Genomic DNA, 22,340 nt, shown 5'->3' on the forward strand with positions numbered 1-22,340 from the left:
GGTGCAGAGGATTTAGGAGTACCTGGAACTCAGAATGGGGACTTGCAGAAAGTTAGAGAAAATTATAATTATATATATATATATATAGTTACAAATAAAGTTATTACAGATTTTGACATAAGTTGGCTCTAAGACTTAACCATGTAATGAACATAGGATAGGGTGAGCAAGCGTGGTGCCCAAGAGACCCCTCCAACCAGGCTCAAGAGCGGCATAATCCCTCTTGACCTCACATGGCCCTTGCCATTGATGAGGTGGTTTACCCAGTGGAGTCCTTATATCACCGTTATCCTCCACTTGCCATCTCCTATCTTATGTTCCCCTTTTAGTACTTCTATTCAGTATGATAGAGAAGGGAGGATTATCACAGTGAGGTGCCCAGGAAGTCTATACTCCACAAGCCCAAGAGTTGTACTCCCTTGGCCTCATAGAACCCCGGGTCTTAAGCCATGAGGTGGTGTGCCTAGAAGATAACCACATCATCATTCTCCTAACCGTGATTCCTTCTCTTTTATTATACTCATAACATCTGAAATATGTGATTCAAGTTTATTGCATCGGTGATGACATAATGTGTTTTCCAGAATACTAATTTAGTATGAATATGCAGATCGTAAATCCAGATAATCAGAGAATATGTTTAGATAATATGCATGACTTAATTACAGTATTTTCCACAGTCCCACGGCCCGCGACATCTCTTCCTATTCCATAGCCTTCTCGCGGCATCTCCTCCAGGTCGAGATGCAGATTGGGATGGGGATTGTAAAGAAGCAGCACGAGCTTCAAAATTGGTCCAGCAGCTGGTGAGTTCATAGAGTTTGGTCATAGAGATGCATACCGATTGCCCTTGTTTGCTGAGTTCTGGAAGACCCCAGTATCTTATCTTTTAGTCTGACCTAGTAGCGTTACCTTTTCTGTATTTGTTGGGCGTATGGTTCTGCAATCCCGCGATCCCTTGAAGGTGCCTATGTGCTCTTCCCACATCTTTTTATTTTCTGATTCCTTCCGTGAAATTATATTTTTACTCCTTAACCCCTCAAAGCTGTAGCCCGATATCATTTATCCTCCATGTATTGGCGGGTTGGAGAAGACACGACCCTTGTGAAAGGGCGTATTTGCTAAAGAGTGCAACTGTCATGTTAACTGATTCTTAATGAATCGGTATTAGGGAAGAGTACCATCTATTGAACATGTATGAATTGTTGTGAGGGTTGTTGATACCGTTGGTTTCAAAAATAGTAAAAATATCAATTTTTGTTTGTTTATATATTAATAATTACAATACATTATATCAATAGTTGTGACTTCAAAGTTATTATTACTATGAAATGTAATAATAGTTGTAAAAAGAAACCAATCATGTGATTCCACATCAACTATACAAATATAGGGGCCTCTTTTGCACACGTATTGGTCTCACTTTTGGGGGGGGTTGTTTTGGACGTTTTGGACACCTTGGCAAAAAGTATGATGATGTGGCACTATACTTGATGATGTGGCCCCGAAACCTTAGGTATAAGTAGGGGACTTGTCAAGTTAGCTATCGTAAAAAATTGGGAGTGATTTGAAATTTCCACGTAAGATTTTGAGAAGCATGAAGTTAGGGTGCACAACTACTGGGTTCTCTCCCCTAGTGAATTTGAACTATATTGCGATTAGTATTGAAAACATTTAGTTTTATTTGTGTTAGATATTAAATCAAAACGTAGTATTAATCAATTATATATTTAATCATTTCTTAGATCAATTTGATATTACATTATATTAATATTGAATTTAGTAGTTAATTACATTATATTAGGATTGGTTTATGAAAGTCTTCATTCCTCCCACATTTAAAACTTGTCAGTGTAGGCATCAGGTCATTCTCTAATGACCCAACTTATCACTTCTACTCAAATGCCCCAACACATTCCCCCTTGGCATTGTGGTTTTGCTTCTTTACAACGATGTATATTGGGGTTTGTTCCCCAGTCACACCCCACCCAGTCATAGGAACAAATGCATATTACAAGCTTCTTCATTATACACGAGTCAGATCAGCCTTAGATGTCAAGAATGGATTCAAAAGCAAGTGCCTTGCTTCCTCTTAGAATCTCCCAATTTGGCCCTCATCACCTTAGACACTCCTTGATGAGCAATATCAAATCTTGTGCCAATCCTCTCATAGTGATTGGTGATGACACCCATACAGAGATATTAGATGAAAACATGCATACACATTAATATGCTCTAGTTTTATATATAGTCTTCTTTGCAAAATATATGCTTCATTTAATTAAGCTAATTAAATAAAATTAACCTAATGGTGAGGACAATGGTATTAGGGACCCATAGCTTGGGAGTTATATATATATATATATATATATATATATATATATATATATATATATATATATATATATATATAAGCACGTTAGGGGCACTACCCCTTGACCTCGTCTTGGGGGCACTGCCCCCAAATCCTTGTTGAATAATTTGGGGGGCAACAGTGCTGATAAAAGGGGAAACATTAACCTCCGAGTCTAATTAGACTCCATATATATATATATTGAAGAAGTTGAAAAAATACAACTTCAAAGATCCCAAGAACACCTGTTAGCAAAATACCTGTCACAAGAGAAGATTGGAGGCAAAACACAATAAAGGCTTTGAAGAAGAAGATTATCATTCAGAGAGGGAATCAATTAAATGAACAAGTACAATACAATCCTTATAAAAGGATATTATCAACCCTAAAGAAACCCTAAAGGGATAATGTGTATTTAATAATTAGAATAATTATTAAACACCTACAATATTATTAAATACCTAAGTTTAGCTTAAGCGTAGAGTATAATAGACTAATAATTAAATAAATAATTATTAGCTAATACAAGATACCTCTAACACCCCCCCTTAAGATGAACTTAGGGAGTAGCTAAAAAACTAAATGCATGAAGCAAAAAAAATGCAACTACATGATGAAGGCAAAAATTTGGGTCCCGACAACAAAACCTGGTGAGGTACCCAAGTACAAAAGAACTTTATAAAGCGGAGAAATAGAGAAAACCACGTGGGAAAAAAAATCTACTCCAAAAAGACATGAAATACAAGTGAAGGATTGAAGAAGCCTTCAAACAAGAAAGTCCCAAAAAAATAGGAACAAAAGAAGAGCAGAACAATCACTGAAGCATGAAGAACCTGCAAACACTGTCAAAGAATAATTGTCGATCTGAAGAACCTCCACTAAAATAGAAGATGATCAGGTAGAGAAGACTGTGATCTACATGAGTGCCCTCAAACATCACTACTCGAATCAGATGGCAAACAAAGGCAAACAACTGAACTTGAAGATACAGATGGCATAAAACACCAAATCCTGAAGAGTTGATCCAATGAACCAAGGAAGCATTAGAACAATAGGAGAGACCCCCCATAATGCAGACAAGAGTGAGGGACAGGTACACTGAAAAGGAAGACCAACAAGAATTGCATGACGAAGAATCAAGAACATCGAAGGTGCAGAGAAAGTACATAGTGTCGTGGAAGGAACACTCACTTGACACACATCATGAGGCTAATGTCATGGAAGGAACACTCACGTGACAAAGGTAGATGGAAAACAAAAACAAACATCAACTCCTCCATGACACTTTATAATGTAGTGCATGTACAATAAGGCACAATATGTGCAAGATCCCAAGTATACAATGCATAGTGGCACTTTATCTCAATGCGTTTGCATAAATAAAATACTACAATGATCAGAAGAGACAGAAGACTAGAAACATAAAGAACAGCCAAAGATGAGACATTCTACTCAAAGAAAGAGATCTCAGGACTTGAAACATCCAAGATATTCACCAGAGTGCTGAAAAGAAAAAAACTAAATAAAATATACCTGGAGAAGAATCTAGAAAGAAAACTCATATGAATGGAAAGTACACAGAACAAGCTTTCCAACAATATAAAGTTTTCAAAAAATGGAGTTCAGATGCTCAAGTTATGTCTCCCGGAGTGCAAAAATGAACCTCTGGCTTTGACAGCAAAAAAACAATCAAAAAATCATAATAAAAAATTCAAAGCTCTAGATCTGGATAGAGCTTGGAAAGAGATTTCCGATGATATGAGATTTGTCGAAAAACACTTTCGTATGCCCAAGATATGGCCAAAAGACTGAATGTGCTCCGAATGGACCCAGAAGAGGCCTGAAGACTGCCTACACAGTGTTGACGTCATCTGTCTATGAGCATAAATTTGACGGTCGTAGGGCTGTGACCACCCAAAAGCCAATCTCCCTGGAAAAGTTTGCCGAAAAAAAATCTGGTGCCCGACAAAAAATCTCGATCGTCGAAAAACAAAGGAGGGGCCAGAAACAAGTTGGTGGCTCTTGGGCAGTGCGGGAGTGGTGCAGGGGTAGTGGCTGGGCGGCATTCGGGTGGAGCCTGGCGTACAACGGGACCTAATGAGTGACAGGGCTTGGCGGTTGGAGCCTAGCGGCCGGTGGGACCTGGCGGGGCTTGGTGGCGGTGAACAGATCGTCGGCTGGGAGGAGCAGGCTCCACGACTTGTTGCAGGTCGTGCGGACCAGCACAAGTCACGGCCCCCCAAAAAAACTTTTTTTGTTTGTTTAAAAAAAAAAAAACTAACCTTTTGTGTAAAGGTTTTTGCAAAAAAAAAAATTTTTTTTTGGAAATCCGGCTTGGGTAAGCCATTAAATTGCCCAATTTTTTTTTTATTTTCTCAATCTGCATGCACGAAGTCGTATGACCTAAGGCTTAAATTTTTTTTTGCCTCTAGAACACCTAACACCAAAATATATCAAATTTTATATCAAAATTTGTGGAAACGGCCTCCTGAATCCAACTGTGAGGTCCTTTTGGCACCAAAATATACCAAAAATCAGCTATAATACACAGATTTGAAGAACAAGGGCCAAAAACTCTCATGAAGAGAACATGGGCATACAGATCTAGAGCTCTGATACCATATTGGAGTTGAGGAAAAATCAACTCTACAACTCCCAAAGATCACCTGCATGCAAACTTGTCACTAAAGGAGAGAAGCAAAAAAACTATGGAGGCCAGAATTCAAAGATCTAGAAAAGAGGAGTCATATTGATTGTGCAACAAGAATGCAATTCAATAATTACAGTTGTTATGAAAATACAAAGAGAGAATCCTTATAAGAGGATACTTGAAACCCTAAAGGAAAAAACCCTAAAGAATTATAAGATTCCTAAGTTTAGCTTAAGCATAGAGTATAATAGACTAATAATTAAATAAATAGTTATTAGCTAATAAAAGATTACTCTAACATGGGTTTTGGGAACATTTTTCAGGCTAAGAAAGCTGCTCAAATTGTGTTGAATGGCATCACCAGTGAAATCAGAGAGCATGGTTTGTCTGAGGCCTTGCTTAGGGAGGAAGACAGGGCTGTCAAGGTTGTAGAGGAGTGGGAGCTTAGGTAAGAAATATACTGGAAACAAAGAGCTCTTATTGATTGGCTTCAGGCGGGGGATAAGAACACTGCTTGCTTCTTCAACTCAGTGAAATCAAGAAGACATGGAAATTCCATCCCTGTTCTGGTCAATGATAGAGGTGAACAGTGTTTATCCTTGCAGGAGATCTCTAGGGAGTCATTACAGTATTTCCGAAGACTCTCAAGGGGAATCGATGGAGGAGAACCAGGTTCTTGCTTGCATTCCTTCTCTTGTCACCAGGGAGATGAATGAGCAGCTTTTGGGTCCTATTTTGCTGGAAGAACTTGAGAGGATTGTTTTTCACATGAGGAAAGGAAAAGCCCCTGGACTGGATGGGTTCCCGGTTGAATTCTTTTAAGAGTTATGGGATATCATCAAACTGGACTTATTGGAAGTAGTCCAGGAGTCTCAGAAGAATAAGCAGATGCTTCAGGATTTGAATGCAACCTTCATTGCTCTAATCCCCAAGTGTGATGGGGCCAATAGGTTAGGCTAGTTTCGCCCTATCTCTCTCTGCAATGTGATTTATAAGATCATCTCTAAGCTGATAACGGATAGGTTGAAGAAGTGTCTGGGGGATGTTATTTCTGAGGAGCAGAGTGGGTTTGTGGAAGGATGCCAAATTTTGGATGGTGGGGTCATTGCTACAGAGACCATTCATTCTATGGAAACCTCCAAGGAAAAAGCTATGTTTATCAAGCTAGATATGGCTAAGGCTTACGATAGAGTTCAATGGTCCTTCCTCCAGAAGATCCTCAGGGCTTTTGGCTTTGCGGATGAATGGATCCAATGGGTTATGAGTTGTGTTACGTCTACTTCTTTCTCTGTGCTAATTAATGGAGATCATACTGAGCTATTTGGTGCTTCTAGGGGTCTACGACAGGGGGACCCCCTCTCCCCTTATTTATTTATTCTTCTGGCTGAGGATTTGGGGAGGCTGATTAAGTATAATGTGGGCCTGGGTATTATTCAGGGTTGGACTTGGGGTAATGACTTGCAGCCACAGTCTCATTTGCAGTTTGTTGATGACACGACCCTTATGGGACTTGCTCGGATTAGAGAAGCTACTAATCTGCGAAAGGTCTTGGATGTTTATCTTGCGGTTTCAAGCCACATGATCAATGAGGATAAATCTTCTATCCTCTTTTTCAACACTCCTGGAACTATTCAAAGGAGGATTGCTCTTATCTTAAGATTCCAAGTTGGCGCTCTGCCCTTGACTTATTTGGGTATACCTATTTCTCTTGGGAACCCTCCTAGGGAGTCATGGCAGGGTATCTTGGATAAATTTCACATGAAGGTTACACACTGGACTCATAGGTGGTTATCCTTTTCTGGGAGGGTTCAACTGATTCAGTCAGTGGTTTAGGCTCTTTCGATTTATTGATGTATTCTTCAGGTGGCTCCTAAGTGGTTCTTGAAGGGTTTGGACTCCCTGACCAGGCAATTCTTATGGGCAGGCAATTTGTCCTCTTCCAAATGGACTCTTGTCAATTGGGACTTGGTGTGTAGCCCAAAGCAGTCGGGGGGGGGCTTGGCTTAAGGAAATCTACTTTATTTGGGGAAGCTTTGGTGGCTAAACTATATTGGAGGTGGTGTGTTGAGCAGGATCAAGGCTGGGCTAGGATTTTGGCCATCAAATATATGCATAGGATCCCGATGGAGGAAATTCCTAGATATCTGCTTGAGGGAAAAGTTACAACGATCTGGTATACTCTCAAGAGGGGGGCTTCTCTCATTAAGGCAAGTCTCTTTTGGATTTGCAGGAGGGGGGAAGAGGTCCTTTTTTGAAACGATTCTTGGGATGGATACCCTCCGCCATCCTTGACTAGTTTCCTAACCTTGGGTATCTGTGCCAGATGTTTCTAGAGGCAAGGTGATCAAGGGTGAGTGACTTCAAGGCTGTTTATAGGTGCGGGTGGCTGGATTTGGAGCAGTGGAAGGCTCCTAATGAGTGGCCAGTTGCTAGGATGGAGGAAGAGTGTGCAGAGTTACATGACATTCTGGTGAGTAGACACTGTAGTTCCCTCAAGGTAGGGATGGAATTTCTTGGAATCCAAATCCTAAGGGCGTCTTTACTGTGGCTAGTGGTTACCAGGAACTGTTGAATTGAAGACTAGAGGGAAGAGAGGTGCACTGGTGGAAACAAGTGTGGAATAATTTTTCTTGGCCGAAATGTAACTGCTTTGCTTGGACTTTAGCTTTGAATAGATGCTTAACGTGGGACAACATCCGCAAGCGAGGATTCTTGGGGTCTTCTATTTGTGTTTTGTGTGGTAATGGGGAAGAAGATTCCTCACACCTGTTCTTCAGATGTCCCTTCTCTATGCTTATTTGGCACTATTGGTGGGGGGTGTGGAAGCACTCTTGTGTTCATGCAGATTCTCTGGTGGAATTGTAGAGCAGCTTGGGCATATCTCCTATCTTGTCCTCCTTCCTCCAGACTGTTTAGTATATTGGGCCCATTTTCATTCTGTGGCAGATCTGGCTCGAGATGAACATGGATCTTTCGTGAGGTTAGATTGGTTGTTCAACAAGTGTGGAATAGAATCATTGTTATGATCCGAGAGACGGTGGAAGCTAAATGTGAGGTGAACTTTCCTCTGGGTAGAGAAGAGGCGGAGATTTTGAGTAGGTTGGGTTTGTAGGAGTTGTCTTCCGCCTCCGCTTGTGTCAGAAGAGGTAGACATGCTATGAAGAAGGTTCAAAGGGTGGGAAGGTGGTTACCTCCTCAGGATGAGTTTATCAAGATTAACACTGATGGCTCCTCTAGGGGTAACCCAAGCCCTTTTGGAGTTGGTGGGGTTGGTAGGAATAGTTTGGGGGAGGTGGTTTTCCTCTTTTCGGTGCATAAATGATGGGACTCCAATAATTTTATGGAGGGATTTGCGATTCTCTATGCCCTAGAGCGTGCTTAGGAGCTGGGTTGAAGGAAGGTTATTTGCAAATTAGATTCACAAATTGTTGTTAACTTGTTGACTGAGTAGAAGGTGTGTGGGATTCAGTGGCAGTTGGCAGGCATTGTTCAACAGATTCTTCAAATTAGTTCTTTAATGGAGTAGGTGTCTTTCATCCACATTCCTTGTGAATGGAATAGAGTAGCTGATTGCCTGGCTAAGTGGGCCTCAGAACATGGTAGTGATTGGAAAGTTGAAGGTTGGGAGCATCTCTCCTCAGATTATTGTCAGGATCTGCAAAAGATTTTTGTTGAGGACATGGATAGATATGTAGCTGGCTGATATGGGGCTAGTTCTGTGGTTCTTTTTGGGGCCTTGGGGCTCTGGTTCTCTTTGTAATTCTTGTGTTTGATTTTCAATAAAGTTTTTACCCCTTTATTATAAAAAAATATAAAAAAGATTACTCTAACATACACACACACATATATATAATTGTTGTCCAAGCATAAACCTGATGTTTAGTTGTAATAAAGGAGTAATAGTCATTTATTTGGTCAATTTTATTTGTGTGACTAATTATTTAGTTGTGTTTCTTACCTGATGACCAAATTAGTCATTTATTTAGTCATTTATAGCCATGTTGCAAAAAATGACTAGAATTTGGTCATTATTACTTGCCATGACTAAAAGTTTTAGTCACCTGGTCATTTATTTGCCATATTTCTACTAGTGAAGTATAGGCTCAATACAACACCAAGTCTAAAAGGAAAAAAAAATATTAACAAACCTAAATTATTTAAGTAAAGGTGTGTGAATTCTCGTGTGCTTAAAATATACTAAGTTGTGGATATCTAGGGAATGAAGGATCATGTCATCACATTTACACCCCTTATCATAGAGAATAAGACCTTTCCCATAGTCAATTTTATTTCTATAACTTGGAAGGATGGTGTGAGTAGCTTCTTAGGGATAATCGCTTAATTATGCATCACAAAAAAGATGGCTAATGGTATTAATCTAGGCTAAAAAGTTCTAAAAAGTATATACATAAGGGTATGTGGGACCTATATTCATAAATTAGAGCCCGTCTACAAGCATGTGGTGAAGGTCTAACGCCCTTCCACTTCACCTCGTCCCCTCATGACCCAACAGAGGTGGATAACAAGGATGTACCAAACATGATGATGACTCCACTAGGGTATAAATTTCATTCTCCACTCTTTTATACCTCTTTGAAACATGCGTTTTGAGGTCATCCCCTATGGCGATGTAAATTCTATCTAGGTCTCCTAAAAAAATACAACACTATTTTTTTTGATCTCTAAGATCACCCTAAGGTATGGGGGAAGAGCATACACAACAAAACTAAAATTTTGATTAATTTAATCCTTAAATTCAATTGTGATCAAGCAAGTGAAAAGGACAAAAACACACAAAAAAGAAAAGGGTTTATGAAAATATATTTTCTCAATGTCCTACAAACCACAAGTTAGTAGTTTCTAGGGAATATTCTTTAACTAGTATACTTTCTTGCAAAAATATGTTAATTTTTAGTAAACTAAAAAATATGTTAATTTCCAACAAGTTACAAAAATAGTCCCAAAATCAAGACAAAAATGACCAAATATAGTTAGTAGGGTGTAGGTGATAAATTAATATAGAGGTGACTAACTAAAAGAGAGATGAAAAACTAAAATATAGACAATTTAGTGTCTTACCAAAATTCACTTGCATATGCGTTAATCTATGTAGAATATGATTTATGGAGGCACTAATTGCAACAAGCACTAAAACATCAATGTAGGTACCAATTCATAGGTTTTTTAAAATTGCAAAACCAACATCAATATTTCATTTCACAAAAAGTTATAAAATCCTACAAGACATGAAATGACAACAATTAGAAAATGATGTTAAGATGTCAAGAAAACTAGGGGAAATGACCCGGTAGTTGAGCATGTTCATTTGTTGATTTAATGTCCAATATTTTTTTATAATATTGCACTAATAGTTGTGAATTTAAAGTTGTTAGTATTGTTGATGATTACTCATAAGTGAATGAAATGTATTCATTGGATTTAAAAGCAACAAATCATGTGATACCATATTAATGCACCAATAAAACATGACTTAATATGCACAACTATCAATCTAGCTTTTTTTGGATTCTTTTTGGACACTTCAATGAAAACATGCTAATGTGGCATCATATTTGATGATGTGACCCTAAAACCTTAGTTATAAGTAGGGGACTTGCCAAGTAAGTTGCGTAAAAAAATTGGAAGTGATTGAAATTTCTAGATAAATTTTTGAGAAGCATAAAGTTAGGGCACTCAACTAATGAATCATCTCCTCTAATAAACTAAAAAATGACCAAACAATAAAATTAGATGGTCAAATTTTCTCTATGGAGGCACCAATTAAGTTCCCAATGACACAAGAAATAGAGATGTTGAATCCACTAGTGAAGGCATCAAAGCACAAACCCTACAAAAAAACAAACATGTATGAGTAAAACTTCTAGAAAAAGGTGCAAACTTGCAAAACTTAAAGTGAAAATGGTAGATTAAAGTGTTAATTGATATATGAAAATTAGAAATTGGAAGGTTAGAAAGATATAATGATAGAGCAATAACAGAGTTAAGGAACAACAATACAAAACAATAACAAGAAATCTGCATCAAACCTTCATTATGATGGTGTGGATATACTCTAAATATTATAGTATGTGAATACTCTTAGTTGGTAGTTATTTTGATAGCTTAAGGTTAGCATGCAAAATTAAAATAATATTATTTTAGTTTTGAAACTTGACCAAAACATCATAAAAAAGATTACTAATAATAAATCCCACTTAAAATAAAGACATCATTGATGGAAGGACAATATTTTCTAATATCTATTGTTAATTTAATTTTGAAGCTTGACCTAAACATCATGAAAAGATCACTAAAAATAAATCCCATTTAATATAAAAAGTAAAAGAACAATATTTTCTAATATCTACTATTACCTTAACTTTTAAACTTGACCAAAACACCATAAAAAAGATCACTAAAAGTATATCCCAATTAAAAAGATATATTAATTTCAAATATGTAGCAGTATTTGTTGTAACTAGAAAGTAGGTCCCACTCAAATTAAAGATGTCATTTATGGGAGAAATTTTCTAACTTTTAATTTTTTCATCTTTTTATTTACCAAAGTCTAATTGTACAATTTTTAACATTATAAATTACGAAAATTATTTTTCTATACACTTATTGGCTAAATACAATTTAGAAGTGCTAAATATAATTTAGCTGTTATAAGCGGATTTTTAGGAAATCCAAAATAATTAGTTTTAGTGGCAACTATAACTATATAGCATAAATATATGTAAATTCATAAAATATTCATTATTTGATTTTTGAATAATTAATTAATTTATAATGATTATCTAATACAAACAAAATAAAATATTCATTTTGACAAATAAAATAAAATATTCATTTTAAAACAAGTTTCAATCATAGTTTTAGAATAAATTAAAGAGTAAAAGTTAAATATACAAGCAACCTTATTATTATTTTTATTTTTGAATGCAAATTAGTTCATCTTCTTTTATATATATATATTTGAACCAATTAAAAAATACAAATAAATTAAATAAGAAACCACATTAATTCAAACAATTGATATGTAAACAATTAAAAGTAAAAAATAATTTATTATAATTTACTCTTCTTCAAAGTAACATTCCTCAACATCTATGGATTTCCTTTTTGAAAAATACTCTTCTCATTCCTCCATTGCTTCTTTTACAATTTTTTTTCTTCTTTTTTACATCTTAATACAACTCTTTTGCATCAAGAACCATAACCACTATTGCTTATTACAAACTCTACTCCCTATACCTAATATAAAATTGATACAAACAATGTTTGCTGATACAAGTTAGACTATAATCTAATTATTAATGGGTTAAAATACAACCCATAGATGAATAATCAATAACTACTTATGCAAACATTAAGTTATGTTATAATAAAATAAATTGATTTGTTATTTTTAGTTGCAGTTTTCTTTTATTGAATTAATATGTTTAAAACTAATTGTACTTTTATACATATTTTATTATATTTAAATTACAATGAATTTAAAAAATTATTACTATTTTTATTTAATTAATTTGACTTAATAAAATTATTATCTATCAACACTATTGTTATTTATTATTAATTTTAATTTTTTCTTAATATTTAATTTTTTATATAGTTTTGTTTATGTTTATTATATTTTAGTTTTTAAAGTAGATTTAAATCTAAAACTATTTCAATTATTTAACTTTATTTTGTGAATTTAAAAAATTATTATGATTTCTTTAATTTATATTATTTTTTCTAGTAAAATTTTAATTATTATGAAATAATTATGTTTAATTTTTTATCTTAATTATTATAATTTTTAAAATATAATCATTATTAAAATTAAATCATAATTATTATTAAAACTATACTAAAAACAAGGCAAGTACTAGCCACTATGTGGCACTTGTTAACATATGAAAGGAACTAAATTTTGATGTTTTAGATAGAGTATTAAATATCTTATTTTCTCTCGCAAAGAACTAGCAAACAATGGTAATTTTATAAAATTTTTAATTGTGGTTGTCTACAAAAAGATGATAATTGAAGTGAGTTGTTGACTTGCACATGAACTACAAAGTATATACCTTAAGCTTCATGCAAAAGATTGAAGCTACAACAAATTGAGATGTTTTTTTTTAAAGAAATCAAAATTTTTGTCCTTTTTTTAAATTCATACCAAAAAATCTTATTTATAATTAAAATAGAAACTATTGTAAAAATTCATATTAAAACATTTAAAAAATTAAAAAATAATTATATCTTATTATTTCACTTATGACAAGTTTTTAAATATATAACAAATCTTCTTAAAATATTTTAAGAAATGAATTAACTAGATTTCTAAATTCATATAAAAAAATAGATTTTATTCTAAAAAATTTATATTAAAATATTATAAAATTAAAAATATTTATATTTTTCTTTCAAAATATTTTAAATAAATTTATATTTTTTTATAATAAACACTGTAAAATATTATGTACTGATAATATTATATAATATATATTAGCTACTCTAATTTTTTACACTTTATTAATAGTTTTTAATGATTTGAATAATTTATTAAACATATATGGTCTAAAATGAAAAAACGGTCTATAGTCAAATTCCAGGCCGGCCTCCACCAAAACAAAACGTCTACTCAAAAAAGAGGCCTTTCACCACCAATAAAAGCATTCCCCAACAAACAAAACATCGCTCCCATGGAGAAAACAACAAATATCGCACGCATGCCACAAAACAAGTAAATCTCGCTATTTGAAGCAACCTCCATGAAATATATCTTTCCTTTTCATTGGACACAATGCTGAGCAAAACCGCAATCACTGATTTCCTATGTGCTTCCATACTCTTATGCAGGTCCCTACCATGATCACGACTTTCTAGCAAAGTTGAGATGGACTCACCTTTTTTACATGACCATTATCTCAAATCGTCATTCCCATCGATAAATTTGACGAACTCACCACGGTCTCTCATTCACAAACCCATAATTTGTTTTCGTTTTCTATCTGGGAATAGGCCTAGCAATGTCAACCTCTTTGAGTTATACACTGGCCTTGGTTATAGCCTTATATTGTTTTCAGTATACACTACTAGTAGCAGCAGCTGAAAGTTCTGTCATAGCCGAAGATGACAATGTTATTGTTTTTCTAACAAGAGCAGAAGACGTAATTGGGGATGAATATGAAAGGCCTGTGATTGGTATAGTTTCCCATCCTGGAGATGGTGCAAGTGGGAGGCTTAGTAATGCTACCAATGTTTCTTACATTGCAGCCTCTTATGTTAAATTTGTGGAATCTGGAGGTGCTCGTGTTATTCCCCTAATATTCAATGAGCCAGAAGATATCCTGGAACAGGTATGCCCTTTTCTTTTGGTTAGTTTTCTTCACAAATTGAGATGTATTTGGTTCTGAATTGTAATTCTAGGGTACAGAAAAAATTAATATGATTTTGGCTCCACGTTAAAATTCATCAAGTTCACGTCATCACAAAAAAAACATATCCAATTGTTCTTGATTTTGAGTCGTCATCATATAGGAAGAAAGAACAGATACACAGATAGAAACTAATTATATTAATCAAACTAAACTATTACAACATTATCATTTGAGCTTCTGCTTAGACAAAGACAAACAAAGCTACAACTTACAATTTACAGCTATGTGGAGCTGTGTAATGTCCCATTCTCAGTGACGTGCATTCAGTGGTCCATTGGCCTATTACGGAAACCCGTAGGCTATTTGGAAAGGAGAATTAGGGTTTCCAACTTTTGTAGAGTTCTGCACGAGCTTTCTAGGGTTTGTCAGAGGGAATTCTTTAGTTCTGCTTATGATTTCCTTCTGGGTTTTCCATGAACCCCAGGGTGGCATAACATCCATTTGATTCTTTGGTGAAATAAGAACTTACTATTTTTAGTAAGTTGGGGTTTGGCTGTTTGGACGATGCAGTTCTATTGAGCTTTCCAAGCTTTTTCTTTGGGTGCGAAGATCATGTTTTTCGGAGCAGTATTTCTTGACTTACTATTTTTGGTAAGTCTGTGTTGAACATTTCTATTTTTAGGAGTCTCGGACAAGGTCCTGATTCACACAGTTCAGTGGTCTTCATCGCACAGCTTCATCCTTGATTTTTGATGATAATCAGGAATGGATTTATAAGTTATTGAATTAAATATTATTTCCTTATCCTAAGGTTTAATGTTTAATTATTTTATTACTGATTAATTGTATTGTGGGCGACTTAGGGAAAAATATCTATTTGCCATCAATATTGTTATTTTTCTAAGTCAGTGGTGTTGAAGATGATAGGACATTTCATGTTTATATTATTTTTTGTTGCAAGTTATCACCTAGGAAAAAGTTCGAACTTTGCCTAGGGAGTTGAAGAAATTGGACACCATGTCTAGTGGAGGTTATGACATGAAATGAAATTGAATTTCAATGTATTGTGGGCGCCATTTGAATTTGAATTTGGAAAAGGAGAGTGTTATAAATAAGAGCCTTGGGCTCTCATTTTGGTATCTTATGAAATTGCATCGTTATGTTGCCGGTTTGGCTACTAAAATCTGAGCTTTGAAGTGTGGCTTCCTAGCTAAGTCTCAGTTTTGTACTTGGGAGATAGTACCTAGTTGTGTTTCTTGTATTTCCAATGCTACTGGAGAGTGTTTTGCTGAGTGTGGAGTGTTTGGTGTGGATTTTGAAGTGTTTCCTTGCTGCTGGTCGCGGAGTTGCTGAAACCTTATTTTGTTCGTACCTCTTGACCAAGTGATTCCTTCATTCTGGGTTTGGCTCTATCAAAACGTGGCATGGAGGCGATATAGTCTGCAGTTTTATAGCCGCTGATTTAGAGAATTGGATTTTGTGGCAAATCGTACCTTTCAGCTGGGTCGTACCATTCCAGGGGTGCATTGGGATGCATGCTGCTGTTTTGCGGCGATTGGACTGCAGGTTTTGTGTTCATGTTTCATTGTCCAGGTTATATCTTTCATTCGCATTTGATTTGGTGTGTTTCCGACTTCATTTGAGTGAGTTATGATCATTTTGGTGTTGCCGGTTGAGACTATTCATGCCTGTTTGACTTCAGATTTTTTGGTACAGCAGTAGTAGCATGATTTAAGTTAATTTGTTAGTTATTTCTTGCTATAATCTGCATTGGATATCGTCTCTAATCTTCTCTTTCTAAATTGTAAGGTTAAGTAGTAGTACTACTAACCATTTCTGGAGTATTGCTTGCTCACTGCATAAGTGGAAGAGGCTGGCTTAGCCGCCTTCTTGTTCTGTAATTCAATTATGAAGTTCAGTCCTCCCACTGAGTAAGTGGTCGAGTGATTTTATGTTTGTAATGGTCCTCTTGCTGAATAAGCGACCGAGTTGAGCTTGATGTGATTCAGTCCTCCTGCTGAAACATTGCGGTTGAGTGATGTGTGTCTTGGTGTGTTGTTCTCTTGGCTGGTTTACCGCCAAGTTTCTTGTTTACCTGCTAGATAAGCGGAAGGGGTTGGCTTGCCGCCCATTATTGTATTTTAGCTTTCAGTTGGTTTATGGTGCTAACGATCCCCGGAACACCGTATGCTCTCACCCTCCCAGATTGGGCTCTCAGTGAACAAAGGCGGAAGGGTTCCTTCCAGTTATTTTGGATTAATTCTCTAACCTGGGTTACTGTGTTTGTTCTATTAATCTTATTGTTAAAAACAAAAATAAATTTATCGGGGATACTACAAGTTGGACTCATTAAGGAGTGCAGTTCAATTACAAACTCACTCATTATATAGAAAACTGAGTGACATAGTAGGGAGAGAGAATATTTATTGTCCTCCAGATAAGATAATGGCCAAGCCAAAAGAGTAGGTGCAAAATCAATTCAAATCTTTTGATGAGATCTCCTTTTAATGCTTCTCTTAAATGATTGTGTAAATGCTGTTGACTGGAGGATAAAGAGATGACAAGATCAGCTGTCACAATTCATATAGTGGTTGTGATTACTATCTCCATCACTCCCCTTTGATCACAACTATGCATTCTGATTGTTTTTCATAGTTTCATTCACTCATGCTTCAGCATCTAGAATCTTCAAATACTAGTGATCGAACCTAGGAAATCCAATGCTGCTGTTGGGATGCTCTTACCATACACTCTGGCCCTTTTGGTTACCAGTCCATGACTCCATTGTCAGTTCAGGTGCGAGACACATATATTTCCTCTACCCCTCCTGTAGAGTCACACTACGGGTGCTCGGGGATCCTAGCGTTAGTGGGCTCTATTGGCCTCATACATTGCTTTCATACAGAAACAAAATGCTGCGACACTCAATCATTTTTTTAATCAATTGATAGCTTCATATCCTCATTTCATCTTCTGATCTACAAACTTTATGTATGGCCTCTAACTCTAAAGAGGCTTCTCTTCTGCACCTTTTTTACTCTCTTCTAGACAATTACTCATACAACTTCCTAAAACTTCTTAGTTCTTATGATAGGTTAACTACAATAAAGGGCCTTTTTGTCACCCAAAATAAATTTCATTTTCAAACAAAGAACCCTCTAAACTTCAAGTTCTACAACTCACATGACAGCAGACATTAAAACACAGACCTTTCTTCACAAATGTAATCTTCCCTTTAACTGCGATCTCCTTTTCCTTGGCAATGACTCCACCTCTTTCAAGCCTCTAAACCTACAGATGGCAGTTTTGACTGCAACAAACATATGCGACGAACTCAAAGCTCTAACTACTAGCTTCTTCAACAGCAGCGTCAGCTTCTTTTCAGAGGTTTTATCCTGCCAAAAGCAGCTTCCTTCTTCTAGCAGCATAAGCTTTGACTGGTAGCTGCGGTTCTCTGCATACTCTAAAGCTCTTAACAGAAGCCTTAGCTGCGTACTACATCTCTTAATGGTTCTTTGATTTGGTGCGGCAGATTCAAAATAGCTCCTTAAAGCGTTGATTCCTTGCAGACTGGTGGCTTCTCTATTTGGCATTTTCTTCAACAACTTCTACATACTTTCTGCGATTTTCTTCTATCTCTGACTGGCTGCTTCTTCAACAATTCTGAACAGCTTTGAATGATTCCATTCAGCAGCGGTTTCCACAATGGACAGTGGCGCCTTTAGTACAATATACGCCAATCTTTTATTCTTGGTAGCAATTTAAGGATCGGCTTCCTTCTGCACCAAACAGCTTCAGAAGTGGTCAACTTCTCCTTTCTATTGTGGAAACAATATTGGGTGAACTGCTAACAACAATTTCTTCTTCTTGTCTTCTCACAGCTGCAAACACGTGTGGAATGGCTTCAGCCTTAGATCTCCAAACCTTTTGGCAAACTGAGAAACCTTTTGGCTCTCCAAGATCTCTCGGAGCATCAACCATCGGCTCTGATACCAATTGTAGGAAGAAAGAACAGATATACAGATATAAATTATTTATTATTAATCAAACTAAACTATTACAACATTATCATCAGACAAAGACAAATAAAGCTACAACTTACAATTTACAGCTCTGTGGAGCTGGACTTACAAACTCACTCATTATATAGAAAACTGAGTGACATGGTATGGAGAGAGAACATTTATTGTCTTGCAGATAAGATAATAGCCAGGTCAAAAGATTAGGAGCAAAATCAATTCAAATCTTTTGATGAGATCTCCTTTTAATTCTTCTCTTAAATGATTGTGTAAATGCTGCTGACTAGAGGATAAAGAGATGACAAGATCAGCTGTCACAATTAATGTAGTGGTTGTGATTACCATCTCCAACACTCCCCTTTAATCACAACTATGCATTTTGATTGTTTTTCATAGTTTCATTCACTGATGCTTCGGCATTTAGAATCCTCAAATACTGGTGATCAATCCTAGGAAATCCCATGCTGCTGTTGGGATGCTCTTACCACGAGCTCTGGCCCTTTTGGTTACCAGTCCATTGTCAGTTCAGGTGCAAGACACATGTATTTCCTCTACACCTCCCGTTAGTGGGCTCTAGTGGCCTCATACATTGCTTTCATACAGTAACAGAATGCTGCGGCATTCAATCATTTTTTTTGATCAATTGACATTTTTATATCCTCGTTTCATCTTCTGATCTACAAACTTTATGTATGGCCTCTAAAGAGGCTTCTCTTATGCACCTTTTTTAACTCTCTCCTAGACAATTACTCATACAACTTCCTAAAACTTCTTATGATAGATTAACTACAGTCAAGGGCCTTTTTGTCACCCAAAATAAATTTCATTCTCAAACAAAGAACCCTCTAAACTTCAAGTTCTACAACTCACATGACAGTAGACATTAAAACACAGATCTTTCTTCACAAATGTAATCTCCCTTTAATCGCGATCTCCTTTTCTTTGGCAATGACTCCACTTCTTTCAAGCCTCTAAACCTGCAGATGGCAGCTTTGACTGCAACAAACATATATGATGAACTCAAAGCTCTAACAACTAGCTTCTTCAACATCGACATCAACTTCTTTTCAGTGGTTTCCAAAATGGATAGTGGCACCTTTAATACAATATATGCCAATCTTTTATTCTTGTTAGCAATCTAAGGGTCGGCTTCCTTCTATGCCAAACAGCTTCAAGAGCGGTCAACTTCTCCTTTCTATGGTGGCAACAATATTGGGCGAACTGCTAACATCGATTTCTTCTTCTTGTCTTCTCACAGTTGTAAACTCGTGTGGAATGGCTTCAGCCTTAGATCTCCAAACCTTTTGGCAAACTTAGAAACCTTTTCGCAAACTTAGAAACCTTTTCGCTCTCCAAGATCTCTCGAAGCATCAACCATCGGCTCTGATACCAATTGTATTAATCAATTTAAACTATTACAACATTATCATTTGAGCTTCTGCTCAGACAAAGACAAACAAAGGTACAACTTACAATTTACAGCTCTGTGGAGCTGGACTCGTTAAGGAGTGCAGATCAATTACAAACTCACTTATTAAATAGAAAACTGAGTGACATGGTAGGGAGAGGGAACATTTATTGTCCTGCAGATAAGATAATGGCCAGGTCAAAAGAGTAGGTACAAAATCAATTCAAATCTTTTGATGAGATCTCCTTTTAATGCTCTCTTAAATGATTGTCTAAATGCTGTTGACTGGAGGATAAAGAGATGACAAGATCAGCTGTCACAATTAATGCAGTGGTTTTGATTACTATCTCCAACACATATCAATTCGAGATCAATCTACTAGACAATGGCTTCGCCTTACCACTAGACCATGTTTGGTTAGATTGTCGATATTGGGGGTTTACAAATTGAGACAAATTTAGTATAAGGGCCACACAATGGCTTGGTTGGCTTATCCCTAGATGTCATTACAAGCCTACATACTTTTTCTTGATTGAAACTTTTGTGCAAAGCGATGATTTTTGGATTTCTTGATGTCTAACATCTCTTGACGAATCTCATAGGCCTTAGACTCTGGCCTTAGAATTGCAGATAAAACCATTTATACCACTTGATAATCGACTAAAAGTTAAGTTCCTTTATCATTGTTGGTAGTGTTTGTTGAGACATGGACCAGCTAGGACTCGAACCTAGGACCTTCCATACACTGCTGGAGTGCTCCACCATTGAGCTATTGGCCCCTCTTGGACCAGTCCATCATCGGTCTGGGTGTGGTTTATTTCCAACACCAACACCCCCCCTCAAGCCACACCTCTCGTGTGCTTGGGGCTCCTAGCCTGGACCTGTCTTTGATACCATGTTGAGACATGGACCAGCTAGGACTCGAACCTCCCAACTCCCAAATCCTATTTACCCGCTCTACCAATGGACCACAGAAGGAGCATTTTCACATTGCGACCATGTTTTTGGGGTGTCCCAATGTTTAACACCTCTTGGTGTTTCTCACAAACCTTCGAGTTTGGCCTTCTAGGGATGTTTAAGGATTTGGCATATGATTGCCACCTATCCACAAACTTAATATCACTTTGTAAGATAATAATTTATGTTGCAAACATTGCAAATATGCTTAGTTAGAAATGCACGAGCCTTTAAGTCCCACCTTACTATTGCTGCATAATTTTTACTTTTGGTGAAGCTTTGTAAATTGTATATGTTTTACCAGTATTCAGATTTCCATCGCTTGTTAGCAAGTTAACACTGAGGTTCTTTGGGCTTTTTAGCATCAAAGGTTCTTTGAAAATTGCCCGAATCAACGATCTTCATAGTCTTCCAATGTTGAGGTTCTTTCTGGTTTCATACACAATTCTACTTTTAATTTTGAGGTTTATCTACGCAGAAGTATTTTATGTTTTCCAATATTGTGTCTATTGTATCAGATAGCTCTGGGTCCAAGTCTCTCTCAATTGTAAGACTACGAGGAGTTCTCAGATGTGTTGACTTTAAGTTTTGATGAAGGATTTTGTCAAGTTGTGCAGCTGCTTTTTGTAAGGTTTATTTATATATTACTAGGAAGGACTGCTGGTTAGGACTGAGTAGGTCAGAGTCCCAGTTACCTAGTCCAATCCCCACGAGAACAATTGTTAATGTCAAGAGTAACACAATCTCTAATAGATTTATTAGTGGTTATATTATGCATTGTTTCTGGTGGATTTGATAGAAACTTCTCATGCACGGATTTAACTTATGTCTAGCTATCAATGTTGAAATCCATAATTATCTTAATTAATTTTTCACATATTTATATTACAATGCTGAGTGCAGGTTAGAGATGGAATAATTTGCAACAAATTCCAACCTAAACAACTTACATAGAGTTCACCCCTTACACACTGTTTGACCCACCCCCTCCTCTCATTAACTAAAATAAACATACGCCATTTTGGCTTTAAAGTGGTTTTGACAGTTTTCTATTAATAAGAATCGTTACAGACTACATAGATATTGTTACAACTTCTAGTCAAATATGTTGGGTTCAATGCACTAGATTGGTTGTATAGATGTTGATAGATTTTGATAAAAAATGTACCCTTGTTTTTCCATGTCTTTAACTAATACATTTAAAATGCCTTTTTATCTTCAGAAATTCAAACTTATTAATGGTCTTCTTTTTACGGGAGGATGGTGTAAAACTGGTCTATATTATCAAATTGTTGAAAAGCTCTTCAAGGTAAGTTGTGTGATTTGTGCTTAATTTTGTCATCCACTTCATCATCAGTAAGAGACTTTGAAGTTTTCTCAAATTATATAAGGAATTGTACAAAATCTACCTTAGCCAATCGATATTGACATGTAAGATTGCTTTCTTTTGAATTTATGTGAAATTATAATTGTTAATAAAATTGAATAGCACAATTGATATGATTGGTCATTTAAATTTACAATTTTTTTTAATGGAAAGATCATATATTAAAATAAATGTATTAAATTATACATTCAAATC

General features: G+C 36.1%; 1 protein-coding gene across 2 annotated transcripts in view; it reads left to right on the plus strand.

Annotated features, from left to right (window-relative positions):
* The first annotated feature begins 13,706 nt into the window (after positions 1-13,706).
* Positions 13,707-22,340, plus strand: part of LOC131032584 (gamma-glutamyl hydrolase 2) — a 129,487-nt gene continuing 120,853 nt past the window's right edge. Inside the window, exons 1-2 of one of the 2 annotated variants that reach the window (XM_057963607.2) lie at positions 13,707-14,353; positions 21,981-22,067. In XM_057963607.2, coding sequence (XP_057819590.2) covers positions 14,024-14,353; positions 21,981-22,067 — 417 coding nt within the window. In that variant the 5' untranslated portion in view covers positions 13,707-14,023. The remainder of the gene's footprint in view (positions 14,354-21,980; positions 22,068-22,340) is intronic. The other variant, XM_057963599.2, reaches the window with a different exon arrangement.

Source organism: Cryptomeria japonica, chromosome 3, assembly GCF_030272615.1.
Source record: "Cryptomeria japonica chromosome 3, Sugi_1.0, whole genome shotgun sequence".
Classification (NCBI taxonomy): domain Eukaryota; kingdom Viridiplantae; phylum Streptophyta; class Pinopsida; order Cupressales; family Cupressaceae; genus Cryptomeria; species Cryptomeria japonica.